The 24,811-nt window shown below is 31.7% G+C and overlaps 1 protein-coding gene across 1 annotated transcript; it reads left to right on the plus strand.

The window, feature by feature from the left end:
• Positions 1 to 556: 556 nt before the first annotated feature.
• Positions 557 to 2,751, plus strand: LOC149402907 (uncharacterized). Its single transcript, XM_089608555.1, has 3 exons — positions 557 to 676; positions 1,810 to 2,171; positions 2,262 to 2,751. Exons 1-3 carry the CDS (start codon positions 557 to 559, stop codon positions 2,749 to 2,751), a joined length of 972 nt encoding a protein of 323 aa, XP_089464681.1.
• Positions 2,752 to 24,811: the final 22,060 nt, after the last annotated feature.

Below are 24,811 nucleotides of genomic sequence, written 5' to 3' on the forward strand. Positions count from 1 at the left end.
TTTATTTAAAAATTAATTGAGAATAATTTTGATCATTTAAAAAACAGCTTACAAGTTTTAAAAAACAGTTTACAGTTTACAATTGAGAATAATTTTGATCATTCTTTGCGTGTTTTCAGAAGTTAATTTAATGAGTTCAATTAGAAGATACAAGTCGGGTGCAGAAAAAAGAAAAGAAAAGGAGAAAAAAGAAGTTTTACATAAGAGTCAAATTTGTTCTCTCGATAGGTATTTTAAAAAAGATGTGGTTACGGATAAAACAAGAGCTGAAGTCGGCATTGAGAACGAACAAACTAGCAAAACGAGAACGAGAACGAGAACGTGAATGAGAACGAGAACGAGAACGAGAATGTGAATGAGAACGAGAACGAGAAGGTGAATGAGAACGAGAACGAGAATGAGAATGTGACCCCGAATGAAGAACACGATAATGAAATAGGTTCCATTGGTTTGGACGAGGATGATCCGGCGAATTGGAAGTAAATAAATCAAAGTCTTATCGATTTTCTTGTTGAAAAAGGTCCTAAAAGAAACATTAATGTGAGATTTCCTAAAGATGAGTCTGATAGAAGTTTCTCTTCAAGTCATTATTGGCGAGTTTTACCGAATGGAGAGAGACAAGACAGGAGGTGGTTGGTGTATTCAGCTTCAGTCGATAAAGTTTTTTGCTTTTGCTGTAAGTTATTTGCAACAAATCGTCATAATGTAGGCCTCTTAGGTGATGGAGGTTTAAATGATTGGCATAATATTTCTGCACGACTTTATAGCCACGAGAGAAGTAAGCTACACGTTGACGCTATTGCTAATTGGGTGGATTTGGAAAAAAGACTTAAACAAGTGTCAACCATTGATTCCAGTTTACAAGAACATATCAACAAAGAAAAGGAGCATTGGAAACAGGTTCTACAAAGGATACTAGATGTTGTAAAAAGGCTTGGGAGAAATAATTTGGCATTTCGCGGGGATAATGAAAAAATATATGAAGAGAGGAATGGGCTTTTTCTACATATGATAGAATTGCTTCCAGAGTTTGATCCCACGATGCAAGAACATGTTCGCCGTATCTCGAAAAAGGAAATTAATTATCATTATTTGAGTCACAAAATTCAAAATGAATTGATTCAATTGATGGCAAACGAGGTGAAACTCTCAATTGTTTCTACAATCAAAGAAGCAAAATATTTTTCGGTTATACTTGATTGTACGCCGGATGTTAGCAATGAAGAATAGATGTCTCTAGTAGTAAGGTGTGTGAATATTTCCAAAAATCCAATTGTGGTTGAAGAGTTTTTTATAGAGTTCATAAAGGTAGATGACACTTCAGGACTTGGACTCTTTAATGAACTTCTTCATGTTTTGGAGGCTCTTCATCTTAATTTTGATGACATAAGAGGGCAGGGATATGATAACGGTGCTAACATGAAAGGAAAAAATAAAGGTGTACAAAGTAGAATGCTTGAAAAGAATCCTAGAGCATTTTATTCACCTTGTGCTTGTCATTCTCTAAATCTTATGCTTTGTGATATGGCTAATTGTTGTCCCAAAGCTATGTCATTTTTCGGTGTCATACAACGAATTTACACATTATTCTCAGCTTCTACGAAGAGATGGAAAGTCTTTAATGATCATGTGAAAGGTCTCACTGTCAAGCCATTGTCGGAAACACGTTGGGAAAGTCGCATTGATAGCGTTAAAGCAATAAGATACCAAGCCCCGCAGATAAAAGAAGCTTTAATGTTTTAGGCAAATAGTAATGAAGATGCTAAGACAAAAAGTGATGCTGAGACTTTAGCCGTATACAATATCCAGAATTATGAGTTCTTGTTGGCATTAATTATTTGGCATGATCTGTTATTTGTTGTTAACAACGTGAGCAAATTTCTCCAAACTAAAGATATGCAAATGGATGTTGCCATCAAAGAATTAGAAAGTCTACTTGGCTTTTCGAAGCAATACAGGGAAATTGGATATGATCAAGCTAAATTGCAAGCTACAACGATAACAATTGAGATGGATATAGAGCCCGTGTTCATTGAAAAACGAAGAGTACAGAGGAAAAGACAATTTGATGACAACGCTAGTGACGCGCTCTCACAATCCGAGGAAGAGTCCTTCAAAATTAACTATTTTTTCTACATTGTTGATCAAGCTATATCGTCATTCCATAGCAGGTTAGATTATTTAATCTTATTATTCAACACTTACTGTATCAAGAAATATTTTTGTTCATAATTTATTGTCATAGTTATCTTTGTCAATAGGTTTGTACAGTTTCAGGATTTTGAAAAACAGTTCGGGCTTTTATTTGATTTGAAGAAATTAAAGGTCGTCGATAAACACACTTCAAAGAGTTTCTGCGACAATCTTGCATCATCGATGGAGCATAATGAGATTTCAGATTTAGACAAGAATGATCTCTTCAAGGAACTGGAAATGTTGAGCCGTAGTGTCCCGGAAGATATAAACAAAGCAATCGATGTTTTGAATTACATAAAGGACTTGGATTGCATTTATCCAAATGCGTGGATCACTTACAGAATTATGTTAACTTTACCAGTCACGGTTGCCCATGCAGAAAGAAGCTTCTCAAAGTTAAAATTGATCAAGTCTTATCTTCGTTCAACTATGTCGCAAGAAAGATTGAGCGGTTTAGCTACTTTGTCTATTGAAAAAGATATGGTCGAGAAACTTGATTATACGAATTTGATTAGTACTTTTGCATCTAAAAGTGCTACGCGTGTTATGTTTTGATGAATGAAAAACTTGATTATAATTTTTTGTTTTATATTTAATTTTTTATTATTATCAAAAGGCCCCAAAAATTTCATTCGCCTAGGGCCCCGGATGAGATCGGGCCGGCCCACCCACTCAATTCACACACACACTTTTAAATTTCCCATTTATATTTTCAGTATATAGTCTCTCAAAGCGCATGACCCTCATCTCAAAGCTTGTAATTTATTTTGGCCCGTTTGCTTGTGATTGTGACGGAGAGAATAATAAAAGGGAAAATAACACATTTATACCTTGTGTTTTAGTGAAATGTCGAGTTTAACCCTCGGTTTTCAAAAATGTCGAGTTCATACCATCTGTTTAACTAAAATGACGAAATTATACCCTGAAATGAATAACAGCGTCACAAATCTCACTTTCATTGATATTATCTCTTATATAAGAAAAACCAAATCAAATCTAAATCAGTGCCATAACTTACAAATTCTCAATTTTGAAATAAAAATAGCCTTAAATTGAAATTAAATAATAAAACTCATACCTCCTAAGAAATGACTTCATTCCGTGTTCGAATTGAAACTCTAAATCCTGGATTCTCTGTTCGAATATGCGATTTTGATGACTATCAACTATCGATGTTTACCCATTTGCCTCTTTCTGTGTTCTTCACGATTAAGAGACTGTTGTTTATTTTTTAGTTTTTAAATAAATTACATATATGGCACGAATGAATAAAGATAATTGGTGTTTATATATAAATATTATAGCCAACGTCAATAAAAAGTCAATAAAAAGAATATTCGTGACACTGTTGTCTATTCCATGGTATAATTTCGTCATTTTAATTAAACAGATGGTATAATTTCGTCATTTTAGTTAAACAGAGGGTATGAACTCGACATTTTTGAAAACCGAAGGTTAAACTCGACATTTCACTAAAACACAGGGTATAAATGTGTTATTTTCCCATAATAATAAAAAATTCGTTTCCCTACTACGTAATTCATGGGGTTTTGCTAACGAATTCTTGGCTTTCTATTTACCACGCGAGAGATTGTGCAGTGAAACATGCTAAATGCAAATATGCGTCACTAATTACCATGGTAGATATATTAGATGCAATAAAATAGTAGCGAGACTGCCTTAAAAAATATATTGATAATAATTTAATCATCTGCGAAAAAAAACGTTGATGTGATGCTTTTTGTTCGATTACATAAATGTCTTATTTATTGTATATCACTTTCTTGAAACAAGTATTTACAATTATTACTATCTTTTTTTACTTTGTTAATAAAATCTCATGGCTATTTATTTAAAATTTATCAAACGTTAGTTATATAGTAAAACTTGAGTTTCAATATGATTATATATTAGAGAGTATTTTAAATAAATCGTATTACAATTTTTTGCATAAACGATTTTAAAATAAAAGCGACGAAAAGTAAAATGTTGTAACACAATGATAAAGAAAAAGGGCAAGTAAATAGTCTTTTTAAATTTTTGGCTATTATGAAATAGTCATGGTATGTATGATATTAAATGAATAGTCAATGAGTTTATTTAATGAATATAATTTTTCTAAATTGCCTTTTATTTTCGAGTATAATAGTTAAATTGAATAAAGCAAAAAAAAAAATCGCTGCTTTAAATTTGAAAATAATTTTTTATTTAAAGAATAAAAATGTTTATTACACATTCATTATTTCCTTTTTTAGCTATTATATATCTCATTCATTTTCTTAAAAAAAAAACCATTTTCAACAATATTTTTTTGGCAGTTTTGGCTGTGTTGACTTTCCTTATTTATATAGCTCATTGATGCGTAATTCTCAAACACGCAAGTGCACGTGGTCGCAAAAGTAGTAATTCGCAAGAGCGAGTCGATTCCACGAGGACTAAGCTAAATTAAATATTCAAATTTCACTAGCACGAAAGGAACTTAGGAAAATGTTATTGAATGGTTGTAACAAAAATATATAGACAAGTAAATAAATAAATAAACGAAGAGAAATGGGTTGTACGAATAGAGAGAAGTAAAGACTATGGTTTCACGAGCTCATTCTACGATTTGGATTCATGGAAATTACGCACGATTATTATCATTCACACTTTGCTAATCACACTCACGTTAATCGTATCACTAAATCTCTCTCGAGCATCTAGCAACCTAAACCTATGCCAGAGTTTTATCTCCCGACCTTAACTCCTAAAAAGCAAGGCACGCAATGAACACAAAAGCATACACACAATTCTATAACAACCTATCTATATCTAGCATAAGAACGTATTATAGTAATTCAAATCAAGCACCCTAACAACCTAATGTTTTTCAAGCATTAAATTGAAATACGAATCATGCACAAGGTAGTTACTCTTATACAAGCATTAAACATAGATTTGAACTAAACAAAGCGACAAGAACGATAACAATTCTACATTATTATACTACGGAATCCATAACCATGTCATAATCTCGCTACACCATCTCTTAGAGGGTTTAGTTCATGGTGATGAGAAGAATAGAGATAGATGAAGAAGTTAAACAACTCAAAAACAAATAAACACAAGACATGATTTTCATTGATAAAAACTGGAGTTCAAGAGATTAAAGGAAGAAGAATGAAACAATGAAATTATGATGAACAAAATCGATGAAGACGGCGCTTCAATCTCTATCCAAAAAGCTCTCCGATAGCCAAACAACTTAAGAAAAATAATAATAAATCAAAAGATGTCTTTTTAGGTTACAAAGGTAGGATTTATATGTTTCTATCCTAATTTCGGAGTCATTTGGGCCACTTAACGAGATCCAATGGCCCAGATTTAATAAAAAAAACGCGTGATCAGCATATCAAATCGGCTCCATCGCGCTGCCACGGTCAAGTGTCACGGTGCATCGCACCGCGCTAAGTAAGCGTCGCGCCGCTCTTCTGAATGGGATTGACCGCCATCTGTGACGGGTTTTTCTGGCTTCGCGCTGGTGTCTCATGGCGCCGCCCTAATGATTACAGCACCGTGATGGGTTCATTTCCAACGTTGACTTTCTTGATAAACCTCAATTTTGCTCCGTTTCGACTCCTGTTTGCTCCGAAAATGACTTCTTAAGCTTCTTTGCTCCTTTATACATGTAAATCATCAAAAACATACTAAAAACTATCAAAGACACTTGAGAACTCGCTCGATTTAAGACAAGGAATATGAGTTTTACGTGTGATTAATGCACCTATCACTCATTCAGTTTTTCAATGTTTTAATTTACAAAAAATTAGGTAAATAGCAAACTTAAACATTTGACATTGCTACATAACGAAAGTTTCGTAAATTTTAGGTATATAGCCATAATAATGACGTGGCCCAATCATGGTATTTTGTGCATTCCTAGTTTGCCCTTTGTTTTAATTTCGGAATTTCATTTCAAATTTGAATTTGTTTTTCGTTTAATTTCATTTAAACTGTGAAACCCCAAAATTTTTATAAATATTGTCTAAATTTTCTTTTTAGTATTTAGTAGATTTAATATATATGCCTTTTATTTATTTATATATATAAGGATAGTGTGCTTGTGATAAGTATATATACATATCTATAGTATGTGCTTGTGATACGTATATATGATATATTGTGTAATTATATTATATACTGTTATATATGAGGTTTTTTCCTTATATATAAATTTTATAAGTGTACACCTGTACGTGTATTGATACATATATATATATATATATATATGTATGTATAGATATATATACAATACTGTAGTATTTTTTTTTACATATATTGAGTATATATGTATATATAATTGTTACATAGCTACATATGAATATATAATTATTGAAAAGTTGGTATATTGGGAATATGTATATAATATAGGTTATTTATGTATAAATTATATAAAAGTTGTAGGTTATATGTTATATGTGTTGTTGTACTTATATATATATATATATATATATATATATATATATATATATATATATATATAGATAATAAGTGGTTTTTGGATATATGTGTTTATATATAATAAAAGTAATAATTAATATATTAAGAGTATGAGTATGATTAGGTTTGGGCTTTTAGGGTTTAATCAAGCCCTATATATACATACACTCTTTTTCTTTTCACGTTACTTCTCTGTTCTCTCTTCCCTATTCTTCTTATTCTTTGGAAATTCGTAGCTCTAGTTAGGCAACTTAATCTTTGAAAAAAAATATAGGTATGTATTTCTTCTATCCGGTTCGGATTAAAAAAAAAAATCGTTTCTTAAAACGCTTACTGTGGTTTCAAAATTCGTTTTTTTGCATCATTTCTTTTTTTAAAAGCTATGTTTAAATGTCTTCTATCTAAATCCTTAATCGGATAATGTTTTTATGAAATACAGATTATTTTCCTATTATTCTCTAATCAGTGCGCAGACCTGATTCGCTGGTCTGACGTAATTCCGATTTTCAGACTTTGTAATGTTTACTGTGGATTCAAGAATTATTATTTTGCATTGAAGTCAGATTTTATACTTGTTTTATTTTTAAGAAATAGTTAAAGGATGTTTTTGACCGTGATGACTTTACAAAAAGTGCTCATAATTATGTTTTATACTTACAAAAAATTTTATAGAAGTTTTTACAGAGTTTTAATTTTTCCCCGAAACCCTAATAGCAAAGGGTATTTTAGTAATTTTCACGTTGAATGTCGTTTCTAAAAAGTTCAAGAATCTAAAGTATGTCTTGAATCCTTTTCTTAGCTGGTCCCCGATAGTCTATTATCCCAATTAGGATTCGAGTCAAATAGAGCTTCTAATTCTGTCTTCGACCAATGAGCTTTACTCCCGATTCGTCAAGGTGAGAATAATCTCACTGCAACACAGATTAGTTCAAAAATAAATTTGATCAACATATTATTTATGATTCTTATATGTAGTTTTATATACTTAAGTATACGTTTTACTATCTGATGACGTGTTTGTTCTTTTGTGGTTTGATATTTGAGTGATATATGATTTGCAAGTTATTTGTTGATGCTATTTATTAGATGTAATTAAAAATAGTGATTTATATCTGGTAAACTATGTGATGTTAAAGTAGATTTGAGAATGTATATGTTTTATTATTTAGTCATGTTTTTTTATGAGCATATGTATGAAAGTTTTTATTTACATGTCATATCTTTATGTAACGTAATTCTCAAAGTGAAAAGATAAAGATAAGTAATGGAGTCATACCGCCTCGAGAGGTATCACGGAGAAGTTTCCTAGGCCGAGGCTCAAATGAGGAAATTTCTCGGGTCGAGGCCCTAATATGTTTATTAGATAAAACGAAGTGTGGGACCTTCCAAACTCATATCTTCGTCTCTAAAGTGCGCACTTAAATAGATACGACTACCCTAGGGGCACCCCGAACTAAAAGTTCATAGAATCAAGAAAATAAAGATCGAATCACCGATTAGTTTTAAAATACTAATAACCGATTCATGCATTGCACTACTCTTTTTATTTTGTGAGCTTTATATTGTTCTCGCTGAGCATAAGCTCATCTATTCGAAAAAAATATACGTATGTGTTGTATGTAAACAACTAGCAAGGAAGTGAGCAAGGCGGACTAGCGGCGTCGATAGCGAGAGGGTTGAGTTATGGTTTTCATTTACAAAATAAGTCTTCCGCTACAAGTCTTTAAGAAATAAATTTTAAAGTTTTTATTTTCAATCATTTCAAAATTATGAAGTTTGAAACAGTTTTCTAATTTGGTTGAGATTTAGAATATGGATTATGTTTTAGTATTTTTGCCGCTATGTTTGGTTTTAAATTCATATTTTCAATTTTGGTTAAGTACTTCTCATTAAATGTTTGAAATGCAATCTTCATATTTTTCTTAAATATTTTTTTTATTTAAAATTCTTATAATTTTGGATTGCCTTTATTTGATGTGTTTAAAAAAAATTCCTCCAATTTTTATAAAGAATTTTCTTAAGTTTAAAAAGCAAGTAGAGGAAGACGGTTCAAAAAGTCGGGTCGTCACATAAACCACCTAGACATATATTTACCGAAAGGTTAAAAAAAGAGACTTGTTTCTCTCTCTTATGAAAACCCAAATTTTCCTTCTCTTAAGCAAATGAACGTCGATGCTCCTCTCAAGGGATTTTGATGCCACGTCTGGTCTGACCGGGTGCGTGGTTCCAACCTTGGGGGATTAACAAAATCCTTTATCACGCTTGTCCTCCTCTCAAGGCTCCTCTCTTGTTTCTTCGGTGTTTGCTTGTTTTCCGGCGGCCAAGCTCCACGAGCCACAGTGATGTTCTTGCTTTTTATTTTAAGACTAATTTTTTGTTTTCAGATCCATCATTTTAGTGCTCCGATTTCTCCAGGGTGGTTTTCTTTCTTCTTACTGTGAAACCCCGAAATTTAATCTAGCAAAGAACCTTAGAATTTTTATGGGCTAAGTTTTAAGTTCTTTTTTTTTTCTAAAAAGAAAAATATACATATATATAATTGTATATAAATTTAATGTCATAATGATGTCAAATTTATTTATTTTTTATTTCCAAAATCATATCAAAAGAAATAAAAGTATATATATTAGGTATTATCTTTCTTGATATGCATGGATATATACGTAGATATAAATCATTTATATATATATATATATATATATGTATATATATATATATATATATAGTATTTGGTATGCGGTGGGTAATATAATATTATAAATATATATTGGATGGTATATAGATACTAACTATATATATATATATTTTGTTTTTTATGATACGTATATCTATATATATAGTTTTTTTTTTTTGAATTCCATAGGAAAAGTGTCAGGTTTTATTATATGGGCTTTGTTTTTACGTTCTTGTACGTGTTGGTTGCCGTTTAAGTAGCCGACGAAATTCTTTTCCCCCGCTTTGAAAACTCTTTCGTCCAGTGAGAAAAATAATAGTGACCAAGTCTTCCGCCTAATTTTTAGCATATGGGTACATATTTACAATAATAATATACCATATAATTTTTATTACGTGGGTTTTCGTTTTGGCTTGTTATGAAATTATATTAGGTTAGTTTTTTTTTTTTTGGTTCCACTCACTTTTCATCAGACTCTCTCTCCAGCCCTCTCACTCACGTTTTCTCCTCCCTCTCCCTCACTTTTCCTTTTCATAAAAACCCTAGCCACCAAGCATTTTTTTTAGATCTATCTTTTTGGAGTCTAAAACTCTTAGGAAACACTTTTTCATCCTCTCTATTAAGGTATTTCGTGTTCCATCACTAGATTATACTAGAATATTATTATTCTTCTCTCTTTTTATAAGCAAACTATTTTTTAAAGTGGTTTCTGGTTCGGATTCAGAGAAAACCGATTTTAATACGCTTACTACGGTTTTGATATTGATTTTTTTGCGTTGATTCTTTTTGGAAACACTAGTTTAAGATGTCTTCTTTTTAAATCTGCAATCGAAAAATATTTTCAGGCTGTACATAATATTTTATGAATTTATTCCGATCAGTGCACATACCAGTTTTACAGTTTTGATCAAATTTTAGAAATCATTTTTCAGACGCTTAGTGTGAATTGCCCGTTAATTATTTTTATTCGAAAGTTTTTGCAATGGTTAGCACTATGTGTCGTTTTTCTAAATATGTAATTTATTTTAAGTTTCAATCAAAAAGTTTTACGGTATAAGAATTTTGGAAACGATGCGCAGATTGGTATTTACAAGTTCTTTTTTTTGGCCAAATTGTTGCATCTTATTTTATTTTTAATAAATAGTTAAAAATTTATTTTGGCCGTGATGCCTTTACAAAAAGTGCTCAAAATTATATATTATACGTACTGGAATTTTTACAAAAGTTTTTCCAGAGTTTTAGTTTTCCCCGAAACCCTAATGGCCAAGGGTATTTTAGTAATTTCACGTCGGATCTCGTTTCTGAAAATTTCCAGAAACTAAGTCATGTATCAAATCCTTTTCTTACCTGATAAGTAATAGTCAACCTTTTCCGTTTAGGTTCCGAGTCATTAAGAGCGTCCTTTTCCTTCGACGATCTACGATCGTAACCTTCGATATCCAGGTGAGAATAATCTCACTGCAACACAGATTAGTTCAAAATAAATTTGATGAGTGTTTATTCATGATATGAATTGTTTATAGATTTATATGTTTGAGTATGCGATTTGTTATTTGATTGCGTGACTAGTTGAAGTAGTATGTGATTTATGTGTTGTATGTCATGTGGTGGTATGTTAAAGTAGATTTGAGATACATGTTTTATTCTAGTCACGTTTTTGTATGAGGTTATATATATAAAAATTTATGCTCATGTCATATCAGTATGTAACGTAAGATTCAAAGTGAAAAGATAAAGTTAAGCAAGGGAGTCATACCGCCTCGAGCTACGGAGGTATTATGGAGAATTTCTCGGGCCGAGGCTCAAATGGGGAAATTTCTCGGGCCGAGGCCCTAATAAGTTTATTAGCTAGATTGAGCGAAGTGTGGGCTTTGCAACCCCATATCTTCGTCTCTAAAGTGATCACTGAAATAGGTATGACTACCCTAGGGGCACCCCGAATTAAAAGTTGATAGAATCAAGAAAAGAAAGATCAAGACACCGTTTAGTTTTAAAATACTAATAATCGGTTCATGCATTGCATTACTGTTTTTTGTGAGCTTTATATTATTCTCGCTGAGCGTAAGCTCATCTTTTCGAAAAAAAATATGCGTCTGTGTTGTAGGTAAACAACTCGCAAAGAGCTGAGTAGGGTGGACTAGAGGCGTCGATAGCGAGAGGGCGGGTCATGGTTTCCATTCACGAAATAAGTCTTCCGCTACAAGTTATTAAGAAATAAATTTCAAGGTTTTTGTTTTCTTTATTAAGAAATAAGTCTTCCGCTACAAGTTAAGATTTTTTTTGTTCATTAAAGTTATTTTGTGGATTACGTTTTATTTTTCTAGTATGTTGGTTTAAATTGAGTATCTCATAGTTTTCATATTTGGTTAAGTACTTCTCAAGATATTTTGAAACGCAATCTATTTTTAATGCTTTTGTTTCTTTTTAAAATGTTTAAAATTTTGGTTCACCTTTGTACGATGTGTTTTAAAAAAAAAAATTCCTCCAATTTTTCTAAAGGATTTTCGAAAGTTTAAAAAGTAAGATAAGTAAGACGGTCCGAAAAGTCGGGTCGTCACAGTTGGTATCAGAGCAACGAACCTACGACCCCCTTCACTATTCGATCGCACGGCTACCCCCTACTCAAGTAAGTTAGTATTTTTTTTAATTTATCTTAGTCGTATTTTTTTTTTTTTTTTTACTTAGATGGAAAACGTCCAAGCTGCTCGTGCACAAGGTAGAGGTAGGCCACGAGGCCGAGGTAGAGGAAGAGGCAGAGTTACCGCTGATGTTCCAGTACAAGATGCTCATCATGCCGCTCTGTTTCCCGCACAACATGGAGCAGCGGAGAATCCCAATGGTCCAGCCCCGGGACCTCAGCCAGCGGCCCAACCAGATCTTGCGGTGCTCGTTACTGCATTACTGCAACGTATCGAAGCTCAAGAAGCAGAGATACAAGAGTTGAGGAACCACCTCCCCCAAGTGAATGGAAATGTGGGAGATGATCAACAAGCAGCACCTCCTCAAGGCGTACCTCAGATGGGTCAAGTTGTTGTGACTGATGATCTTTTCGAAAGGTTCAGGAGGATGAGAGCTCCAGATTTTGAAGGATCGGCGGACCCTTTAGTGGCTGATGAGTGGATGTCAGAGATGAAGAAGATCTTCAACTTCATGAATATCTCGGAAACTGAGAAAGTCATATGCGCGTCTTTTGTCCTGAAGAAAGATGCTCGATATTGGTGGGAGACAGTAGCCACTAGAAGAGACACACGTGCTATGTCTTGGGATGACTTCGTCGAGGAGTTCAACAAGAAGTATTTCAATATGCGGGCGATGAACACTCAACAGAAGGAGTTTACGGAGTTAAAGCAAGGCAAGATGACTGTGACTGAAGCTGTGAGGAAGTTCAACCAGCTAGCCAGATTATGCCCTCATCTGGTTCCGACCGAGTCAGAAAGAGTTAGAAGGATGATAGGAATGTTCCGACCAGAATTGGCTCTAGCTATTGATAGTGGAAGTCACCCACCATTCACTGTTGCAGACTGTCTTGAACGTGCAATGCGTGCTGAATACCATTTAATTCAAGTGAAGGAGGAGCGAGACCAGTACATCAAGGCAAGGAAGGAAGAGATAACTCAAAATAGAGGACTAGATAACAATAAGAAGGCCGGTCAGCTTCTCCTCAACGACCAAGTTGGCAAAGCGCAATACCTCGAGAATGAAAACGGGAGGAAGAGGAGCTATCCTGAAAATGGTAATAATGCAAATTACAAAGTCAAGACGGAGAACGTATCCTTTCCGAAGTGCAACACATGTGGGAGGATGCACCCAGGAGAATGTAAGATGGGCAATATGTCGTGTTTTAAGTGTGGTCAGCTAGGACACTTCCTCAAAGATTGTCCTAAGCAAAACATTGTCCAGAACAAGCAAAATGATCGTGATGGGCGACTCAACTTCATGCAAGCTACACTCGAAGGGCCACCGATTTTCCAAGGTCGACTAGAAGCATCACCAAACACTCAGACACCACCACCACCTCAAGATCGCATTTATGCCTATACCAATGCTGATGCCCTTGCCAGCACCTCTAATGTAGTAGCAGGTCAGCTTCTCTTAGTCCGTTATGACGTCTTTGTTTTGTTTGACTCCGATGCTACACACTCCTTTATTTTCTTAGAGTTAGCTAGGAAATCATGTGATAGAATAGAGAAAACTATAAAGTTTTCAAGACGGTCTTGCCGTCTGGTAATGTTTTATTTATTATCTTTGTACTATTTAAAATAGTACCTATAATAATTAGTGATAAAGAGTTAAAGATTGATTTCATCGTCTTAGACATGAAATTTTTCGATGTTATCTTGAAAATGAGTAGTAGACTTTGAAACTCGATATCTCGAGTTTTTCCTAGAAGGACTTAGTATGTTCAAGTAAGAGTTTTAATGGTCTACCCGACTTCTAGTAATTTTCGGGACGAAAATTCTAATAAGTAGGGGAGATTGTGAAACCCCGAAATTTAATCTAGCAAAGAACCTTAGAATTTTTATGGGCTAAGTTTTAAGTTCTTTTTTTTTCTAAAAAGAAAAATATACATATATATAATTGTATATAAATTTAATGTCATAATGATGTCAAATTTATTTATTTTTTATTTCCAAAATCATATCAAAAGAAATAAAAGTATATATATTAGGTATTATCTTTCTTGATATGCATGGATATATACGTAGATATAAATCATTTATATATATATATATATATATGTATATATATATATAGTATTTGGTATGCGGTGGGTAATATAATATTATAAATATATATTGGATGGTATATAGATACTAACTATATATATATATTTTGTTTTTTATGATACGTATATCTATATATATAGTTTTTTTTTTTTGAATTCCATAGGAAAAGTGTCAGGTTTTATTATATGGGCTTTGTTTTTACGTTCTTGTACGTGTTGGTTGCCGTTTAAGTAGCCGACGAAATTCTTTTCCCCCGCTTTGAAAACTCTTTCGTCCAGTGAGAAAAATAATAGTGACCAAGTCTTCCGCCTAATTTTTAGCATATGGGTACATATTTACAATAATAATATACCATATAATTTTTATTACGTGGGTTTTCGTTTTGGCTTGTTATGAAATTATATTAGGTTAGTTTTTTTTTTTTTGGTTCCACTCACTTTTCCTCAGACTCTCTCTCCAGCCCTCTCACTCACGTTTTCTCCTCCCTCTCCCTCACTTTTCCTTTTCATAAAAACCCTAGCCACCAAGCATTTTCTTTAGATCTATCTTTTTGGAGTCTAAAACTCTTAGGAAACACTTTTTCATCCTCTCTATTAAGGTATTTCGTGTTCCATCACTAGATTATACTAGAATATTATTATTCTTCTCTCTTTTTATAAGCAAACTATTTTTTAAAGTGGTTTCTGGTTCGGATTCAGAGAAAACCGATTTTAATACGCTTACTACGGTTTTGATATTGATTTTTTTGCGTTGATTCTTTTTGGAAACACTAGTTTAAGATGTCTTCTTTTTAAATCTGCAATCGAAAAATATTTTCAGGCTGTACATAATATTTTATGAATTTATTCCGATCAGTGCGCATACCAGTTTTACAGTTTTGATCAAATTTTAGAAATCATTTTTCAGACGCTTAGTGTGAATTGCCCGTTAATTATTTTTATTCGAAAGTTTTTGCAATGGTTAGCACTATGTGTCGTTTTTCTAAATATGTAATTTATTTTAAGTTTCAATCAAAAAGTTTTACGGTATAAGAATTTTGGAAACGATGCGCAGATTGGTATTTACAAGTTCTTTTTTTTGGCCAAATTGTTGCATCTTATTTTATTTTTAATAAATAGTTAAAAATTTATTTTGGCCGTGATGCCTTTACAAAAAGTGCTCAAAATTATATATTATACGTACTGGAATTTTTACAAAAGTTTTTCCAGAGTTTTAGTTTTCCCCGAAACCCTAATGGCCAAGGGTATTTTAGTAATTTCACGTCGGATCTCGTTTCTGAAAATTTCCAGAAACTAAGTCATGTATCAAATCCTTTTCTTACCTGATAAGTAATAGTCAACCTTTTCCGTTTAGGTTCCGAGTCATTAAGAGCGTCCTTTTCCTTCGACGATCTACGATCGTAACCTTCGATATCCAGGTGAGAATAATCTCACTGCAACACAGATTAGTTCAAAATAAATTTGATGAGTGTTTATTCATGATATGAATTGTTTATAGATTTATATGTTTGAGTATGCGATTTGTTATTTGATTGCGTGACTAGTTGAAGTAGTATGTGATTTATGTGTTGTATGTCATGTGGTGGTATGTTAAAGTAGATTTGAGATACATGTTTTATTCTAGTCACGTTTTTGTATGAGGTTATATATATAAAAATTTATGCTCATGTCATATCAGTATGTAACGTAAGATTCAAAGTGAAAAGATAAAGTTAAGCAAGGGAGTCATACCGCCTCGAGCTACGGAGGTATTATGGAGAATTTCTCGGGCCGAGGCTCAAATGGGGAAATTTCTCGGGCCGAGGCCCTAATAAGTTTATTAGCTAGATTGAGCGAAGTGTGGGCTTTGCAACCCCATATCTTCGTCTCTAAAGTGATCACTGAAATAGGTATGACTACCCTAGGGGCACCCCGAATTAAAAGTTGATAGAATCAAGAAAAGAAAGATCAAGACACCGTTTAGTTTTAAAATACTAATAATCGGTTCATGCATTGCATTACTGTTTTTTGTGAGCTTTATATTATTCTCGCTGAGCGTAAGCTCATCTTTTCGAAAAAAAATATGCGTCTGTGTTGTAGGTAAACAACTCGCAAAGAGCTGAGTAGGGTGGACTAGAGGCGTCGATAGCGAGAGGGCGGGTCATGGTTTCCATTCACGAAATAAGTCTTCCGCTACAAGTTATTAAGAAATAAATTTCAAGGTTTTTGTTTTCTTTATTAAGAAATAAGTCTTCCGCTACAAGTTAAGATTTTTTTTGTTCATTAAAGTTATTTTGTGGATTACGTTTTATTTTTCTAGTATGTTGGTTTAAATTGAGTATCTCATAGTTTTCATATTTGGTTAAGTACTTCTCAAGATATTTTGAAACGCAATCTATTTTTAATGCTTTTGTTTCTTTTTAAAATGTTTAAAATTTTGGTTCACCTTTGTGTGATATGTTTTTTAAAAAAAAATTCCTCCAATTTTTCTAAAGGATTTTCGAAAGTTTAAAAAGTAAGATAAGTAAGACGGTCCGAAAAGTCGGGTCGTCACACTTACTTTCAGACTGTAGCCTTCTTCATTGGTTCCAGTCGGATCTCAGAGACGGTGGTGGTCGTTAGTTACGTCGTTACCCAGAGAACGCTCTTTATCCTCTCCAATAAATTTGATGGATATAACAGAGGTGGAGATGGCAGGGATGCTTTCCAAATGCGAGAAACGCTAGGCTTTCGTTATATTTTGTTTATATTTTTTTGGTGGTTTTTTTTTATGCATCTTCATCCCGCTGTAGCAGAGGCGTAGGTGGCGAAGAAGTAGCAGGTTGGCAAAGGTGGAGTTTATGGTCGTGGGGGGCGGAGGTGGTGGAGGTTACGTCGGTGGCCAAGAACGTAGTGGAGGCTATCGCAATGGGGGCGTAGGTGGTGATCGCTAGTCTAAACGTTTGACGGTGGTGTTGATGAAATCATAAAATATATGGCTATAAAGTTACAGCTTTGGTACCTATTATGTGTTATATTCAGTTGTAAATAATTGTAAATATTAGTATAAATATTGTTACGTTTATTGTTTTTCAAATTTACTTTTGTGTAATCATTTGTAAATAATACTGTAATCAGTTGTAAATAGCTGTAAATAATAGTGTAAATATTGGTAACAATAATAAAAATTATAATCGGCAGTTTATTTTTAAACTTGAATTCTATTTTTTAGAAATTCGGTTTGATATTGAATTTAATTTTTTCGATAGTAAATGAGAATAATATTTTAGGCAAATTAGTTTTAATTTTTGGAATATTCAGTCAATCTAAAGATTCAAGCCATTTAGTCTCTAATGATACAAAGTATTTGATTGAATATTGATGCATTACATGTTTTAAGCAGTTATGTCATTCAAATATTTTTTTTATTTTAGGCAGTTTAGTTTTAAATTTGAATTATTCCGTCAATCTAAAGAACAATTTCCTATTAATTAGCATTTAGTTACGAGATTATGTGTATTTAGTCTTTAATGGTATAGGATATCTGATCAAATATTGGTATAATACGTGGTCTAGGCATGTAAGCTATTCAAATCTTTTATGTAAGTCACAATCTGAATTACGTAAAATTGGTACGTTTTTCCAAAAGTTTTGTAGTAATAAAGTAAATAATTGTAAATGAGTGTCAATATATACAACTTTCAGTGAATACTTTGTAGATTACAGAAAATTTACATAATTTTGAAGTAAATAACCGTAAATTATAATTAACTATAAACAAATTTACAGTAAAAACTGTGTAAATACAACGTCACATTAAATACAGCGTCACGAGTTTACAAAACTACAAAACATATGGGTACAAAATTTATTGATTAATATGTCTCTATATCTACTTAGGTGTTCCGTAACTTTGATCGGCATTTTCTTCTGGCCGATTTTTCTCACTATATTAACATTCTGTGTACACAAGAAAATGAAGATTGTGTAGATAATTATAAATGAGTCATTTCCACAACCTTTGCTAGGATAAAGAAATAGCTGTAAATAACATCGTAAATCTCATGTAAATATAATCTAGTCGGCGTACAAAAATGGTGGTTTCACAAAAATGGTGGCTTCACAAAAAAGTAAAACTTGAAAACTGAGTCCGATTCACACAACCACCGTCAAAAAATAAAATAACACTATTATCTAAAACTTCAAATATTTACAATATGACAAATCCAAGTTGATGGGAGGAATATGAGTAAGTAAAATTACTTGTGTCGGAAACAATCCTTGTCGATCGAAATACTTCATTTTTTCGATATAATTTTTTTCAATCGGCGAGCTCTTCCAGTTTATCTCTCTCTATCTCTCTCTCTCTCTCTCTCTCCCTCTCTCTCTCTCTCTCTCTCTCTCTCTCTCTCTCTCTGTTTAAATGAGAAATGAAATGGATCGCGTATGATATTTGACTTAATAAGATATATTCCCTTGATTTGCACGAATATTAATTGCTTAAGTTAATAGTATTGGGAATGTTTTTCAATTAAGAAAAACAGTGTAATGAGCAGGAACTAAATTATGGGCATATAAGTTATTTTACGTCTGTAAATATATGGAAGTCGCTATTTATCTAAGATCTGTGAAATGTTGGTTATTTAGCAATATCAAACGTTGAAATTGGCTATATACCAAATGGACCCTATATTCAATGTTTTACAAAGAGTTAACGTCGTTTTATTATAGAGTGACATTCTTAAAACCTATTTTTTGTATAAAAATTAACCCAAATCATCGAACTCTTCTAATTTTCGATGAGTTCCGATGAATTGAAGTGGAAATCATCGGAATTCATCGGAAATTAGAGGTTATATTGGCTTAAAGGGTATTTTTGTCCGAAGGGTCAAAAGTCAAATTTTGGATATTTTCAGTTAAGAGGTCTAATCTTGATATTTTTTCAATTTTGATTCTACAAAATGAATTTTCTCTTTTTAAATCACATGATCACAGGATTTCCTATATATATTTATATAGGAAATGGCAGATACTATATTTATATATTTATATATATACTATATATATTTCCTATATATATATATAGTCATTTTAGTATATTTTCTGTTATCTATATATAGTATATATATATATATATATATATATATATATATATATATTGGATATTCCTAATATATATACTATATATATGTACGGTTATTTACTTCAAAATTATGTATATTTTATGTTATCTACAAAGTATTTACTGAAAGTTGTATGGATTAACACTCATTTACATTTACTTTATAACTACAAAAACTTTTGGAAAAACGTACCTATTTTACGTAATTCATATTGTGACTTACATTCTCTAAAAGATTTGAATAGCTTACCTGCTTAGACCACGTAATATACCAATATTTGATCAGATATACCATTAAAGACTAAATACACATAATCTCATAACTAAATGCTAATTAATAGGAAATTGTTCTTTAGATTGACGGAATAATTCAAATTTAAAACTAAACTGCCTAAAATAAAAAAAAGATTTGAATGACTTAACTTCTTAATACATGTAATATATCAATATTCAATCAAATATTTTGTAACATTAGAGACTAAATGGCTTGAATCTTTAGATTGACTAAATATTCCAAAAATTAAAACTAATTTGCCTAAAATATTATTCTCATTTACTGTTGAAAAAAATTAAATTAAGAATCAAACAAAATTTCTGAAAAATAAAATTGAAGTTTAAAAATAAACTGTCGATTATAATTTTATTATTGTTACAATTATTTACAGCTATATTTACAACTGATTACACTATTATTTACAAGTATTTACAAATGATTACACAAAGGTAAATTTGAAAGACATAAACGTAACAATATTTACAACTATTTACAACTGAATATAACACATAATAGTTACCTAATCTATAAATTTATAGCCATATATTATATGATTTCATCAACACTACTGTCAAACGTTTAAACTAGCGATCACCACCTACGCCCCCATGGCAATTGCCTCTACTACGTTCTTGGCCACCGACATAACCACCACCACCTACGCGCCCCCCACGACCATAAACTCCAACTTTGCCACCTTGGTTACTCCTTCGCCACCTACGCCTCTGCTACAACGGGATGAAGATGCATAAAAAAATAACAAAAAAAAATACAAACAAAATATAAAGAAAGCACATTGAGCTTTTCTCGCCTTTGGAAGGCATCCATTCCATCTCCACCTCCGTCATATCCATCGAATTTATCGGAGAGGACGACGAGCGTTCTCTGGGTAATGATGTAACTAACGATCACCACCGTCTCTGAGATCCGACTGGAACCAATGAAGAAGGCCACAGTCTGAAAGTAAGAAGAAAGAGCACCACCCTGGAGAAATCGGAGCACTAAAATGGTGGATCTGAAACAAAAAATTAGTCTTAAAATAAGAAGTAAGAACACCACCGTGGCTCGTGGAGCTTGGCCACAGGAAAACGAGCAAAGACCGAAGAAACAAGAAAGGAGCCTTGAGAGGAGGACAAGCGTGATAAAGGATTTTGTTAATCCCCTAGGGTCGGAACCACGCACCCGGTCAAACCAGACACGGCATCCAAATCCCATGAGGGGAGCGTCGACGCTCATTTGTTTAAGAGAAGGAAAATTAGGTTTTTCATAAGAGAGAGAAACAAGTCTTTTTTTTTAATCTTTTCGTAAATATATGTCTAGGTGGTTTATGTGACGACCCGACTTTTCGAACCGTCTTCCTCTCTACTTGCTTTTTAAACTTAAGAAAATTCTTTAGAATAATTGGAGGGAATTTTTTTATTCTTTTAAACACATCGAATAAAGGCAAACCAAAATCTTAAAATTTTAAGTAAAAGAAAAACATTTAATAAAAATATGAATATTGATTTCAAATATTTCATGAGATGTACTTAACCAAAATTGAAAATACGAATTTAAAACCAAAAATAGCGGTAAAAGTACTCAAACATAATCCATATTCTAAATCTCAACAAAATTAGAAAACTCTTTCAAACTTCATAATTTTGAAATAATAGAAAATAAAAACTTTAAAATTTATTTCTTAAAGACTTGTAGCGGAAGACTTATTTGTAAATGAAAACCATAACCCAACCCCCTCGCTATCAACGTCGCTAGTCCGACCTGCTCAATTCGTTGCAAGTTGTTTACATAGAACACATACATATATATTTTTTTTCGAAGAGATGAGCTTACGCTCAGCGAAAACAATATAAAGCTCACAAAATAAAAAGAGTAATGCAATGCATGAACCGGTTATTAGTATTTTAAAACTAATTGGTGATTTGATCTTTCTTTTCTTGACTCTATCAACTTTTAGTTCGGGGTGCCCTTAGGGTAGTCGTATCTATTTCAGTGCGCACTTTAGAGACGAAGATATGAGGTTACAAGGTCCCACACTTCGTTCTATCTAATAAACATATTAGGGCCTCGGCCCGAGAAATTTCCACATTTTAGCCTCAGCCAGAGAAACTTCTCCTTCATACCTCTCGAGGCGGTACGACTCCCTTACTTATCTTTATATTTTCACATTGAGAATTACGTTACATAAAGATATGACATGTAAATAAAAACTTTCATACATATGCTTTTACAAAAACATGAGTAAATAATAAAACATATACATTCTCAAATCTACTTTAACATCACATAGTTTACCAGATATAAATCACTATCTTCAATTACATCTAATAAATAGCATCGACACATAACTTGCAAATTATATCTCACTCAAATATCAAACCATAAAAGAACAAACACGCCATCAGATAGTAAAACACATTTTTAAGTATATAAAATTACATATACGACTCATAAATAATATGTTGATCAAATTTATTTTTGAACATAAATAATATGTTGCAGTGAGATTATTCTCATCTTGACGAATCGGAAGTAAAGCTCGTTGGTCAAAGACGGAATTAGAAGCTCCATTTGACTCGAATCCTAATTGGGATAATAGACTATCGGTGATCAGCTAAGGAAAAAGATTCAAGACTTAATTTAGATTCTGCAAATTTTCAGAAACGACATTCAACGTGAAAATTACTAAAATACTCTTGGCTATTAGGGTTTCAGGGAAAAACTAAAACTCAGCAAAAACTTCTGTAAAAAGTTTTGTAACTATAAAACACAATTATGAGCACTTTTGTAAATTCATCACGGCCAAAAACATACTTTAGCTATTTCTTAAAAATAAAACAAGTATAAAATCTAACTTCAACGCAAAATAATAATTTTTGAATCAATAATAAACATTACAAAGTCTGAAAATCGGAATTACGTCAGACCAGCGAATCAGGTCTGTGCACTGATTAGAGAATAATCGGAAAATATTCTTTATTTCATAAACAAAAATTATCCTATTAAGGACTTAGATAGAAGACATTTAAACGTAGCTTTTTAAAAGAGAAACGATGCAAATTCACGACTTTTGAAACTACATTAAGCGTTTTAAGAAACGGTTTTTACTTAATCCGAACCAGATAGAAAAAATACATACCTATATATTTTTTTTCAAGGATTGATTTGTCTAACTAGAGCGCTACGAATTTTCAAAGAATAAGAAGAATATGGGAGAGAGAACAAAGACGAAGCGTGAAAAGAAAAGGAGTGTATGTATATATAGGGCTTGATTAAACCCTAAAAGCCCAAACCCTAAAACACAAAACATAATCCTACTCATACTCTTAATATATTAATTATAACTTTTATTATATATAAACACATACGTCCTAAAACCACTTAATATATATATATATATATATATATATATATATATATATATATATAACGTACACCAACATATATAATATATAACCTACAAGTTTTATATAATTTATACATAAATAACCTATATTATATACATATTCTCAATACATCAACTTTTCACTAATTATATATTCATATGTAGCTATGTAACAATTATATATACATATATACTCGATATATGTAAAAAAAAAATACTACAGTAATGTATATATTTCTATACATACGTATATATGTATTATCAATACACGTACATGGGTGTACACTTTTAAAATTTATATATAAGGAAATAATCTCATAAATAACAGTATATAATATAATTACACAATATATCATATATATGTATCACAATCACATACTATATATATATATATATATATATATATATATATATACTTATCACAAGCACACTATCCTTATATCTATAAATAAATAAAAGGCATATTTATTAAATCTACTAAAATACTAAAAAGAAAATTTAGACAATATTTATAAAAACTCTGGAGTTTCACAGTTTAAATGAAACTAAACAAAAAACAAATTCAAATTTGAAATAAAATTCCGAAATTAAAACAAAGGGCAAACTAGGAATGCAAAAAATACAATTATTGGGTCACATCATTTTTATGACTATTTACCTAAGATTTATGAAATGTTCGCTATATAGCAATCTCAAATGTTTAAGTTGGCTATTTAAATATTTTTTTGTAAATTAAAACATTGAAAAACAGAATGAGCTATAAATAAGGAAAGTCAACACAGCCAAAACTGCCAAAAAAAATATTGTTGAATTTTTTTTTTTTTTTTTATTTTAAGAAAATGAATGAGGTATATAATAGCTAAAAAAAGGAAATAATCAATGTGTAATAAACATTTTTACTCTTTAAATAAAAAATTATTTTCAAATTTAGAGCAGCGATTTTTTTTTTTTTTTTGCTTTATTCAATTTAATTATTATACTCGAAATAAAAAGGCAATTTAGAAAAATTACATTCATCAAATAAACTCATTGACTATTCATTTAATATCATACATATACCATGGATATTTCATAATAACCGAAATTTAAAAAGACTAGTTTACTTGCCCTTTTTCTTTATCATTGTGTTACAACATTTTAATTTTCGTCGCTTTTATTTTAAAACCGTTTATGCAAAAAATGGTAATACAATTTATTTAAAATACTCCCTAATATATAATCATATTAAAACTCAAGTTTTACTATATAACTAACGTTTGGTAATTTTAAATAAACAACCACGAGATTTTATTAACAAAGTAAAAAAAGTAAGTAATAATTGTAAATATTTGTTTCAAGAAAGTGATATACAATGAATAAGACATTTATGTAATCGAATGGTTTGAAATTCCGAGGAAACCGGACGGAAACCGGTCCGGAAACCGTTTTTTTTAAAGTCTCGGTACCGGTATGTACAAAACCGTTCACTTTCCGTTTTTTTCTTGGAATCCGTTCCGGTTTCCGGGGAAACCGTCCACTTTCCGACCGTATTTAGGCAATTTTTACGCATTCTGACGGAAACTTACCGGTAAGTGGTCAAATACCGGTCAATTCTTGAAATCTGATGATATTTAGTGTTCTTCACGAAATTTATCGTTAGTTTTTTATGATTTAGTTCAAATTGTTTCTTTTATGTTGAATTTGAACTATAATATTTAGTGGATTGTGTTGAAGTTTATCATTTTGGTTTGTACTATTGAACTTTATCATTTTGGTTTGTACTATTGAACTTTGTGTTTGTAATTTGGTAATGTATTGAAACATTGTACACTATTTTTAATTTTATGAATTTTATCCTACGTACTATGTATGTTTTTTGTATATTTTTTTTCTGGATTCCTCTCGGTAAATACGGTATTTGACGGTATTCCTCAACGGTAACGGTAAATTCAACGGTACCGGTTTCCTTTTTTTTCCTGCTTTCTCCGGTATTCTTTTACGATACCAGCGATTATCAG

This window comes from Urtica dioica, chromosome 3 (assembly GCF_054948205.1).
Source record: "Urtica dioica subsp. dioica isolate 48M chromosome 3, U.dioica_male_clone48M_v1_H2, whole genome shotgun sequence".
In the NCBI taxonomy this organism is placed as follows: Eukaryota; Viridiplantae; Streptophyta; class Magnoliopsida; order Rosales; family Urticaceae; genus Urtica; species Urtica dioica.

Coding starts and splice junctions, on each gene's coding strand:
- LOC149402907 (XM_089608555.1), top strand. CDS start 557: ATGAGTCTGATAGAAGTTTCTCTTCAAGTCATTATTGGCGAGTTTTAC. Junction 677..1,809: donor TAAAGTTTTTTGCTTTTGCT/GTAAGTTATTTG, acceptor TACAATATCCAG/AATTATGAGTTCTTGTTGGC. Junction 2,172..2,261: donor ATATCGTCATTCCATAGCAG/GTTAGATTATTT, acceptor CTTTGTCAATAG/GTTTGTACAGTTTCAGGATT.